Below are 12,488 nucleotides of genomic sequence, written 5' to 3'. Positions count from 1 at the left end.
AAGTTATGGTTAGATATGTACATATTATGTGATCATCATCATCCATATCTTATCCCATTTATATATATATACACAGCAACCAAATGACCTTACTGGTTAAGCCATTAATCTATTTAATCAGGAAAACAGACTATGATTAAGACATTATTTCATTTTTTTCTTTGTATTTTAGCTATTTTTATCTTTACTAACAAGATTCTTATTTTTCAAACATACTTTTGTTTAATATGAAGAATATATAATATTAATGCATATTCAAAATTTTTTTGTAAAATTTATAAAAAATTCTATATTTTTATTTTTATTATTTAAATTATGAGATAATACAAATTACTTATTTACCAAGAGGAAATGCAATTCCAATGTATTGTTTGAAAGTTGGTTTTTAATATTGTGGTCAATTCAATTATTTATATATATGTATATAGTATATATATTATTTATATATAATATATATGTTATTTATATTGCATTTTTTGTAAATTTTTTATATGATGGAAATAGTTGAAAAAATACTTATATTTTTTGTTTTTTATTTTAACTATTATGTTTTTCTTTTTCTTTTTATAATTTATTACTTTTTTTAAAAAAATTAAATTGGATCGTATCATGTTCGGATATCTGATATCTTGATTGGATTCATATTCAAATCAATATTTATGGGATCCGATCGAATCTTTGGATCAAACCAGATTTGAATCAAATCTGATTTGATCTGTTTGCATCCCTACCAAACCACTTGCCTATGATGACCTGGCTAATTAAATTATTAAACCATTTGACATGGTTAGTCGGGTCATGTGTTAGACATTATTGCTATTTATTTTTTATCCCATTTCTATTATTAATGAAAATAATTCTCATTAATCACACTTTTTATATGATGAATATATAATATTATAAAATATACCCAAAATTATCGACAAATTTCTACATTTTTTTAGAATTTTATGTATTTTATTATTTAATAATAACATCCATTTGACATGGATAGCTTAACCACTAACCCACCACTTGGATGGAAAACCATTTTGCTTTTTCAGTTGATTTTAAATCATGTATTCCATTTTCATCATCGATAAAAGTAATTCTTATTTTCACATTTATATTTGTTTAATATGGTGAATATATAACAATAGAATTGTATCAAAATACTTTATACAAAGCTTATATTTTTCTTCGAGTTTTTATATATGCATATATTTAGTATTCATTACTTAGTTATGACATCATAGATTGGCCCATTTGACCCGGAATGTTAGATCATTGAGTTACCTACCATCTAGATGTGGAAATGGTTTAATTTTCAAATTGGTTTTAAATTTTGCATTTCATTTATATCATTGATAAAATAATTATTATTTAGCATACTTATTTTTGTTTATATTATTAGTATATAATATTATAGATGTGGCCAAAATTGTTTCATATTTTTTTTACTATTCTATTTTTAAAAATTATTTTTAATTATACATCATGGGTTAACCCGTTTGACCTAAAAGGTTAAACCACTAATACACCCCCTAGATAGGAACATTGTTTAATTTTCCATCGGCTTTAAGTTATATATTTGATGTCCATCATTAATAAAATCATGCCTATTTTATCATAGTTATTTTTTAATATGACAAATATATAACAATAGAAACGTGTCCATTTTTTTAAATTTATTTATTTTTCTATATTTATTTTTGTATTTTTTATATTTTTAAATTTGTATTATTTATTTATGACATCATGAAATTCTCCATTTGACCCAATTGGTTGAACTACTTACCACCACCGAGATGAAAAATATGATTTCATTTCTGATGAAGGAAGATTTGGCCCGACCTCGTCACCACTCAACACGTGGCAAAGGCAACAGCTCGGCACAATAGCTCGCCAAGGCGCGAGCTCCGAAAGGAGGAACCAGCGGTCTGAACTCCCTGTAAAGATCCCGAACTCCCCGAAAGGAGCCCAAGCTCTCCCTTAGGCCCCGAGCCTTGCGAACACAAAGGGCAACAACCCGAACTGGCTTGCCCCATGGCAGTTCGGGCCACACCTCTATCCGAACTCAAGACTTCACCTCGCACACCACTCCAGCACTTTGCCTCTAGGACGCCGAACTAGACAACCCACACCGTACCTGACACTGAAAGAGTCCGTATCCAGGGGCGGCGCACCTGACTGACTTGGGATCTGACACTTGACAGCCGCACTCCAACGGCCACCTGCCACCGCCACCTGCCACCTGCCACATTTGGCCTTTTGCCTCCTGCTGTTTTGCTCGTCAATGGTGGGGTCATTATTTGCATATCTAACGGCTAACATCAGGATATTGGTTGATCCTGATTCATTTATATTCAGATTCGAATCGAACATCCGTTCAATTTATATAGAAGAGTCTGTATCTCCTACCAACAAAATGCAATCCAAACCCTTACGGTCCTACCAAGTACAACCCCTACAGTATTACATTGGTAGGGTGTTAGATTACCGGATTAGCCCGATGATCATCGAGAAAAAACACCTTAAAACGAATCAATATAAGGAACTTAAGAGCATTTCCTGATTCAATACAACTTATTATGTTAATGTACACAATTGAAAAAAAAATTGGGAGAAAACAAAAAAAAGCTTCATTTAATCATCTAATTGATTGTTCCATGATGAAAAGAGAGAGGTTGAAAAAAATCCATTCCTCCATTGAATTCAAATTCGTGGTTTGGGCAAACCATCCGATACTTGACACGTATTAGTTCTAATCAATGAAGAGGTTTGTCAAGTAGGGGTTTCGGGAGAATATCAGACAAGGCATGGGGTAGGTTCCAGAACAGCCTTATTATTATTTTATTTGCTTTATCCAATTACACATGTTAACCGTTAATTAAATAAAACTGAAAATAAAAAAACATAACAAAGAGTAAAAAAGAAAAGTGAAAATCAAGTTTTAAAATAAAAAAATGATAAAGAATAAAAATAGAAATTGAAAAATCAAAATTTTTGACGAAACATTGTCACCATCCTCATTTTTATAAATGGGGTACAGAAATCTGTCGAACCAAATATATTTGTCAATTTGCCTATGTGGTGTGTCAATATATAAAAGGAACGAGGATTGTACAACTTACCAAATCTTTTGAATCGAATTTTGATTTACTAATAAGCAAGGATGGATTATTAGAAACTATGATAAAGTAAAGTAGTAAACAATATTGTTACATATGTCACACATTTTGTTACAGTGCTTAATATGATCCATATATATAATAGTACTGTTTAATACCCATAAAGCAAGGGATGAAGACGAGGAGTGAGGAGGACATCAAGTGGGGTTTTCTTGTGGTTAGTGAGTCCGATACCTTGAGTCATGTCCACCATCGCATCACAGCATGGGGTTCCCAAGTCGAAACCTTGGATCAGACGAGCCAATGTCAAGTGTAAGACTTGGATAGCAAAAGATATCCCTGGACATGCTCTCCTTCCAGACCCAAAGGGAAGAAGTTCGAAGTGTTGACCCCTCACATCAATATCTGCTGCATGACTCGTGAGAAATCTCTCTGGGCTGAACTCACAAGGGTGTGGCCAAATGCTTGGGTCTCGCTGCAACTTCCATATATTCACTAATAGCTGTGTGCCTGCTGGAATGTGGAAGCCAGCCACAGTGCAGTCTTCCATGGCTTCGCGTGGTGCAGAAACTGCTGCCGCAGGGTACAAGCGCAATGTTTCTTTGACTATGGCCTGAAGATAGACCAAGTTCCTGATATCTGATTCCTCCACCAGTCCATCCCTTCCCACTTTGGTATCCAACTCATCTTGGGCCTTCTTAAGAGCTTGGCGATTATTCAGTAGTAAGGATAGCGCCCATGTTAGAGTTACTGATGTAGTGTCACTACCACCTAAGATGAGACCCTGCAATTAATACTCATCCAATCACATATATGTAGACGGTTTAAACAATTATATATATATACAAAATTAAGTTTCTACATACCCAACCTAACTTAATTTGATCTTTTAAAATCAACCCATCAAAGCCTTTGATTTGTTATCACGACCCCACCTTGAATGAATTATATGAAGTGACTTCTTGGTGGGGCCACTGCAGTGCAATACTTGGTTAGACCATTTTTTATTCTTTCTGTGAAGTAAGTTTCGTTAGTTAGATGATAATCTCAAGGAAACTGAGGCTAAAAACAGATCAAATTACATACACACTAAAGCCATGAATTATTTTCTTTTACTGCTTTCTTTTTTAAGTTCAAACAAAGAAAATTTTTTGATAGGAATAAGAAAATAAAAAAGGAAAAAACTTTTTTGTGATCACAGGTGAAAGAAGGAAATTTGTGTTGAAAGATGTTTTGAAAAGTTGAAGAATAATTAAAGGTAAAATGAATACTTCAATCTTTCTTTTCATACTTAAAGGGCAATGTATTATTGATAGAAAACTTTAGTGGTACTTTTAAGTCTTTTTTTTTTTTCAAATGTTAGGGACACAGTTAATCAATTAATTTTGTAAAACCCAGGGTACTCTAAGAGTATATAACCTAATTAAGGTGGTGTTTGATATATCTGAAAAGTCAAAAAGCTATTAGTTTGAAATCAGAAAAGAAGTGGAATCAGTCAGTCAGAGGTTCGTTTGAGTTGGAGCGATACCCCAATCTCTAAAACTATGAAATTTACTATTTTACCCCTTACAAAAGTGATTTTTGATAATATTAAAAAGAATGATAAATAAAATGTTATTAAAAAGCAATTTATTAAATAAAAAATTAGTATTAAAAATAAAATTATTATTATATATTTATTTAAATAAATAATAGCACTATTTAATATTTAATTAGTAATATGCATTTAATGATATTATTTAACTATTATTTTTATTATTATTAAATAAATAACGATAATAAAAGCATTAATATCATTTCATCACTTTAAAATGAGTTTGAAATGATAGATGTGATACCATATCTAATCACATCTATAATAAGACATGTCAAGCACCTCCAACATCTCAAAAGTTAGCAAACACCACCTAAGAGGATAAGACGAAAGGACATTATTCAATCCATGGTGGGTCCAAATGGCCAAAACCGAAGATGCCGACTGTCTACAGAAAGAAAAAAAAGGGCTCTAACCACGGTATCAATACCGAATTAAGACAAAAAAAGGCCAATTATTGTTGTCTAAGAATGGCTAATAACATATCATTGATGGCTCGGGTTGTACGTACGTATGTATACTCACAAGACAAGTAGCTTTAACCACGGTATCAGTACCGTAACCAATGCATTGGTGATCATCCAAAATGGATAGAAGCACATCCATGAAGTCTCTCTCATCCGCTGTGGCGATTCCTTCCGATGCTCGTTTCTTACAGCGGTGCTCCTTCAACCAGCTCTCAAGCATATGATCCAACTGTTTAGCAGTTCTCTTCATGGCTCGCTCATGCCCCTGCAAATCCAACCATCCCAGAAAAGGAAGTGCATCCGACACCACGAATATTCCGACCAAATGCATGAACTCAGTTATGGCTTTCTTGCACTTTTGCACCTCCTCCTCGCTAAAATCTGTGTAATTGGCTGCTCCAAAATAACGTTTCCCGGCGATCATCCTGGTCACTATGTTCATAGTCAAATCAGAAAACCATTGTTTCATCTCCACGAGAACCGGGGACCCATGGCCGTTCTTCACCCACCGAGTGTACAGATCTTTCATAGACAGGTCGATCTCCGACGTTCGGATGTGCTTGAACATATCGAGCCTCCGATGGGACAGCAGCTCAACTGTGGATATCTTGCGCATTTCACGCCAGTACGGCCCGTAAGGAGCAAAGCCCGGCAGGGCGTAGTTGTATCCCATGTGCTTTATGGCTACAGTTCTTGGACGAGTGGAGAAAACCTTGTCGTTGGTGGTGAAGCATTGCTTTGCTGCATCCCAGCTGCTAACCACCAGTGCTCGGCGCATGCCCAGTCGGAGCATGAAGGCTGGTCCATACTTGTCGGCCATGGCTCCCAGTTTTGGATGTAGCAGCTCGCTTGCTCGGAACAAATGGAGGTGGCCGATGATCGGCCATGCACCAGATGGTTGGGGTGCTTGTCTGGCTTTGGTGTTGGTTTCTGGTAGTAGATGGTTGAAAGAGATGAAGGCCAACACTAGAACAAGCCCAAAGAATACAACTGCTGTGGCTTCCTGAAAGTTCATGAACCACTCCACGGCTTTATTACTTCACTGAATAAAGGCGAGTAGGGTCTTCCCTCTATTTATTTGCAGTCACTAATAATATCACGTCCTACCTTGTATTGAACCGTTTTTGTCACTCGGTCGCGAGTCACCTGTTCAACCGGCTGGGTGTATATATATGTATTAATATATATTTTATTAATAAATAATGTATAAATATGTTTTAGATATGTTATATATATTTTTATATTTAATTTATATTTTTAAACTTAGTATTTTTTATTTATAAAAAAAATTAAAAATTGTTATTTGAGACTAAAAAAGATTTTTTTTTTTTTTTGTGAAAATAGATGGACAAGGCGCCTGAACACATAAGTCTCAAAAATTGACTCAAAATATAAAAAAAAAACACCCCAATCAGACATCAAAGTGCAAATTTATGGTCTCCAAAAGTTTACATTCATTGAGTGTGCAACCTGTGACCCAGTGACCGGGTCGAATGTATCAACAGTTGAACGGGTTAGATCGAACGGTTCTTAATCAAGTCAACAGTTTTTGACCGTCTGATGGATTTTGACTAAACTGGACTCAAAATCTTGGCCGAATGATGATTTGAACAATTCAACCGACAGGGTCATGTCCCATAACTCAAACACACTCTGGATGATCTGATGACAAGGAATCAACTGCTACTGGTTGCTATCAGAGTAAAATAAGCCTAACCTTCAAAATTAAGATCATTAAGTAGGATGAGCTCTGACATCTTAGGGGGAGAAAAGGAAAGTATGAAGAAAGCTGAATTTCTACTTGAAGTATTAGGAGAGAAAATCCATCTAGGGACAACAAAAATAGGGCTATCAAAACTACACAGTTAACCCTCATTTGTGTTAGCTTTAAAGAATTCCCCAATCCTCACTAATGACACAAATTTTTCAAGAGCATTTAAACGCTTGAAATTATGGACTGAATAATCCAAAAAGCAATCTGCTGTAGCACATTTACATGAAGTTTGGATTACAGTCGATCTGGTCTCGACACATAGAAGTTGATAGCGAAAGATTACCTAAAAGTCTGAATACTAGTGGGCAGGAAATACAGTTTGGCCTGTGGGACTTCAATTGATCTCTGTTGTGAGTTTGGTATGAAGAGCGCTATGTGAAGAACAGATCTGAACTCGTTTGTTGGTAGACAAGAAGAAATAGGCTATACTATACAAGACGGGGTACCCTCCACCCAGCAATCACCAAATCAAATAAAATCTAAATCAATCTATTTGTCTCCACCCAAGAATTTTATTTGAATTTTTCAAGTAAGTTTCTAATCACGTGACAGTGACAGCATTATATATATAGTGGACGCTTTAGAGATGGACTTTTGGGTGGCCTTAATTTTCATTGAATGGATCTCTAATGTTGGATCAATCTCTGAAAAAAAAGCACTTAAGATTGTAAAATCGGATAAAACATTACTTTTGACCGTGTGGTGTGGCATTGGATCCCACTAAATTATCGATACACGTGCTTTATAACTTAAAAAAAAAAAATCAGTTGATGTTATGTGTTCGATTTTATTGAGGGGTCTCTGAATTGTTCTATGGCCGTGGTCACAAGAAATGTTGAGCCAGTAAAATTATTTATTAGTGATTGAGAGGGTCGCTTCTTTTGAGGGTTCATTAGTTTTTTTAGATATTGAGAGAGAAAAGTTGGTCGATAGGATTTTGGTTTTCAATCTGTGAGGGCTAAAATGGTCAATGTCACATTTATATGAGAAATAAAAGAAAATGAATAAATGTATTTACTTAGATAAGAATTTTTCAAAAAATATTTATCTAGGTAAATGCATTTACTTGAATAAATAACTTTTACAAAAATGAATAAGCCCCGAATAGATTAGTTTTAAATAAATCAAATTTCTCTTTTACACAAATGACGATGTAGTTTTATCTTCCTATCCAAAACCCTTTTCTTATCACCAACATTTTCCGATGAAGGGCATTTTGGTCCTCCCACACAAATAGCGACATATGGACGATATTGACAACACAACACCAAGTCAGCAGACTAGCTCGACAGGTCAACTCGGAGCATCTCATACAAACCAACCTCGACCTCGACAAGGCGAGCTGGTGGTCTACTAAAGTCACGACCGACCTGACCAGGGAGACAGCTGAGCTGAGGTGAGCTTGGGTAACCAGCAAGGCGAGCTCACCTAACCGTTCGCATGCCCTATCCCTGAGGGCACGAATGACGTAGCCGTTGGAGCAGCTCGCCAAACTGAACGCCGCAATCCAAGCAAGCAAGCCCCAACCACCGTGAAAATCTCATAACTGATGCCCTATGCACCTCATATTGCAGAAACAACTTTGCCAGAAGCTCAAGAACGTTATCAAAGTCCCCTGAGCCCTAGAAAACTATAAAAAGGGTTCGAACTCACCTAGGGAGGTATGCGCACTGATATACTCAAGCTCTCTCACTCTCTTACATTCTCAAGAGATTTTCATACTGCCTTTCTAAATTAAACATCGGAGTGTTTTCCCCAGGTAAAAATTACCCGAGCACTCTCACCCTTCTTTCCCTACAGCTTATTTCAGCTTGAACGTCTAAATATCAACTCGGCCACATAGCTCGGCCCAACCATATTAACACATAGTCAGAGTCCAAATTACGGTACAGGAGGAAGCGTCTAGATCATGTATAATCATTTTTCTTTTGCATTTAGAAAGCTTATGACCGCTGAACTTCAATTCCATTTTTAATGTCCTCGTGGCCAATATTTACATTAAATGACATTTTTACCCTATTAAAATTTAACCTTCAAAGGTTCCTTCATTTTCAAAGAAGCCAAGCTGCTGACCAAGTAGCAAACCTTATCCACCTTGTAACCCCACTTACCCATTTGGTGATATATACCTTTTTTTGTTCATGTCCCACTATTCTTTATCTTAAATAAGTCCAAAAGTCGACGTTCCATCCAATTACTTTAGATTTGGATGATCTGTTCATATAATCCAATTACTTTTAATTATGTCTGGCTATACTATAATATATTCAAGTCTGGTTAAATTTTGGCTTGGATTATGCCATACAAGATATATACAAAAAAAATTTATAACCAATCAACGGATATGATAAAAGTGGTAAACAATCAGGTGGCATTCATGAAAATTTAGGGGGAGTAGTTGATTAGTCAAAAGTATACCACTATTATACCTTTCCGGCATCATAGATTTATCCTATTATTTTGTGATAAACATATTAATTAATAATTATATATACACATTCAATATAGATAATTATATAATTAGCAAATCTAATATTTTATATTTAATCAAGTTTATTATATGCGTAAGTTAAACATGATTAATTTTTTAGGTGACTTTAATTTTCCTTTATTTTAAAAATATTGAGATCATCAAGATCTAAGCTTTATCACGACTATATAGTACTGTTGGCTTTTAAAAATAACTATTAACTACTATTAATTTTCCACTATAGATTTTTTTATATACATTTTTTTTTTTAATTTTAGGAATTGGAGGAGTATTAGAGAGTGATCCTTTACATTTTAGCTCATTTTTATTGGTGGGTAGGGGGGGGGGGGGCAAGGACCCGCTTTATTACATTTTTTACCCTTCCTCCACTTAGTAACCATATAAATAATGGTTTTAACAAAAAGTTGGTGGGGCCCAGAAATATACTTGGTTCCACCTAGACCTATTCACGGGCCGAGTTGGGCTTTGCCTCTTTATCAAAAGAAAATGTGTAGGCCCGAGCCTGGCTCGACCATCAGGTTTAGATCTTGACTTTTTAATAAGTATGAACTACATATTTTACATGATAAGATAATTAAGTAAACAAATAATGTTATGATCCCTAGTGGCAGTAGTGCATGTGCTTAATGCCCATAAAGCATGGGAGGATCGAAGACGAGGAGTGAGGAAGACATCTAATGGGTTCTTTTTGTGGTTAGTTAGTCCGATACCTTGAGTCATATATGTCCACCATCTCCGAAACCCTGGATCAATCGAGCCAATGCCAAGTGCAACACTTGGGTACCGAAACAAATCCCTGGACACGCTCTTCTACCTGACCCAAAGGGAAGAAGTTCGAAGTGTTGACCCCTTACATCAATATATCTGCTGCATGGCTTGTGAGAAATCTATCTGGCCTGAGTGTGGCCAAATGCTTGGGCCGGTCTCTCTGCAACTTCCATACATTCACTAATAGCTGTGCGCGGTGTGCCTGCTGGAATGTGGAAGCCAGCCACGTACGGTGCAGTCTTCCATGGCTTATTGGCGTGGTAGAGAAATTGCTGCCGCAGGGTACAAGCGCAATGCTTCTTTGAGTATGGCCTGAAGATACACCAAGTTCTGATCCCTTCCCACTTGGCTATCCATTTCTTCTTGGGCCTTCTTTAAAGGATAGTGCCCATGTTAGAGTTACTGCTGTAGTTTCACTACCCCCTAAGACGAGAGACCCTGCATGCATTAATTACTCAAATTACATCTAGATGCATGGTTAAACAACTAAAGAATATATAATTATTATATGAATTGACTATGACAAGAATTAAATTTTCATACATAGAAATTATATTAATATGATGAATTTGTCTAGCTATAAATCATATTCATATTCAAAAGACTTAAAACATGCATGATTCACATAAATGGTATAAAGCTTAAGTGTTTATTCAATCAGAGCCATTAGATGGTGGTGGGTCCGAAGACTCCGAATGCCCAAAACAAAAGATGGTGAATGTGAATGTGTGACTTTGCGTTTTTCATAGACAGGCCGATCTCCGATGTCCAGACGTGCTTGAGCATGTCGAGCTCTCGATGGCACAGCAGCTCAACTGTGGATATCTTGCGCATTTCACGCCAGTACGGCCCGTAAGGAGCAAAGGCCGGCATGGCCTAGTTGTATCTTGTATGAGTGGAGAAGACCTTGTCGTTAGCGGTGAAGCATTCCTTTGCTACTTCCCAGCTACTCACCACCATTGCTAGGCGCATGCCCAGCTGGAGCATGAACGCTGGAACAAATGGAGGTAGCCGATGATTGGCCATGCACCAGATGGTTGGGGTGCTTGTCTGGGTTTGCTGTTGGTTCTCCTTCTCCTTCTTCTTCCTACTACTAGATGGTAGCAGAAAAAGATGAAGGCAAAAAGTAAAACAAGCCCAAAGAATACAACTACTTCCTGAAAATTGATCATGAACCGCCCCAAATTCATGGCTTTACTCTTGTGCTGACTGATGATGTGCGATCTGGTCGCTCTCTCGTGTATTGTGATTCAATTTGAACAAGGTTCCAATTTGGTAAAGCAGAGCTGATGTCTACGTGTCCGAGCTGAACTAAGTTGCAACGGAAAGAAGATGAGAGTGCTCGGGGAGAACACTCCGATGCTTAAGTCAGAAAGACGGTATGGAAATCTCTTAGAAATGTGAGAGAGCTTGAGTGTGTCAGTGCGCATACCTCCCCAGGTGAATTCAAACCCTTTTTATAGTTTTCAGGGGCTTAGAGGCTCTGATAATGTTCCTGAGCTTCTGGAGGAGCTGTTTCCACAATATGAGGCACGTAGGGAGTCAGTTACGAGATTTCCTCGGTGGTTGGGGCTCGCTTGCTTGGATTGCGGCGTTCAGTTCAGCGAGCTGCTCCAACGGCCACGTCAATGGCACCCTCAAGGCGGGGCACACGAATTGTTAGGCGAGCTTGCCTTGCTGGTTGCCCAAGCTCACCTCAGCTCGGTTGTCTGCCTAGTCAGGTCGGCCGTGGCTTTGGCAGACCACCAGTTCGCCTTGTCGAGGTCGAGGTTGGTCTGTGCGAGGTGCTCCTAGCTGATATGTCGAGCTGGTCTGTTGACTTTGCATTGTGTTGTCGATAATGTCCACATGCCGCTATTTGTGTGGGAGGACCAAAATGCCCTTCACCAATTGCCCCCCACTCTCGAGCTAATGTCCATATGGTGAAGAGAGTAGGTTCTTCTAGGGTATTTGGTCCGCTTGCTTCGTGGGTGGTCCAGCTCGCCCGAGTTCAGCTCGCAACCTCTTGGTGGACGTTTTAATTTTGAGTGCGCATTCAAATTCAAATTTGAGCGCGTGCAAATTCAACGCTCAAATGTTGAGCCTGTGCACTTCTTTCTAGCAGTTTCCGGGCTGTCTTGTGTCTGCGTTGTTGGATCTCTTTCTTGTGCGCCCCTGCCAGATGTAGCCTTCATCCGTGCCGTCGATTTTGTCTTCTATGAGCTATAAGTATGGGGCCCCTGCCGAGGTCCCCACTCGTACACTGTTGCTTCTTGGATTTTTTGGAGAAGGTTGGTGGCTTGTG

The 12,488-nt window shown here is 37.4% G+C and overlaps 1 protein-coding gene and 1 pseudogene across 1 annotated transcript; both read right to left on the bottom strand.

Annotated features, from left to right (window-relative positions):
• Positions 1-3,131: 3,131 nt before the first annotated feature.
• Positions 3,132-6,281, bottom strand: LOC104594945 (cytochrome P450 CYP82D47-like). The gene is made up of 2 exons (XM_010255528.3): positions 5,230-6,281; positions 3,132-3,894 (listed from the first exon to the last, which is right to left on the bottom strand). Exons 1-2 carry the CDS (start codon positions 6,184-6,186, stop codon positions 3,262-3,264), a joined length of 1,590 nt encoding a protein of 529 aa, XP_010253830.1. The 5' UTR covers positions 6,187-6,281; the 3' UTR covers positions 3,132-3,261.
• Positions 6,282-10,044: 3,763 nt separating this feature from the next.
• LOC109114968 (xanthotoxin 5-hydroxylase CYP82C4 pseudogene) lies at positions 10,045-11,085 on the bottom strand (annotated as a pseudogene).
• Positions 11,086-12,488: the final 1,403 nt, after the last annotated feature.

The sequence above is a fragment of the Nelumbo nucifera genome, chromosome 3, assembly GCF_055504915.1.
Source record: "Nelumbo nucifera cultivar China Antique chromosome 3, China Antique-T2T, whole genome shotgun sequence".
NCBI classification, from domain to species: Eukaryota; Viridiplantae; Streptophyta; class Magnoliopsida; order Proteales; family Nelumbonaceae; genus Nelumbo; species Nelumbo nucifera.
Note: the sequence above shows the minus strand (reverse complement) of the source record. Positions and strands in the feature narration are given on the sequence as shown.

Excerpts from the sequence above, each read along its gene's own strand:
- LOC104594945 (XM_010255528.3), bottom strand. The coding sequence starts at position 6,186 with ATGAACTTTCAGGAAGCCACAGCAGTTGTATTCTTTGGGCTTGTTCTA. Across the intron at positions 3,895-5,229 it reads TGGTTAAAGCTACTTGTCTT|GGTCTCATCTTAGGTGGTAG; the intron begins GTGAGTATACAT and ends TATTAATTGCAG.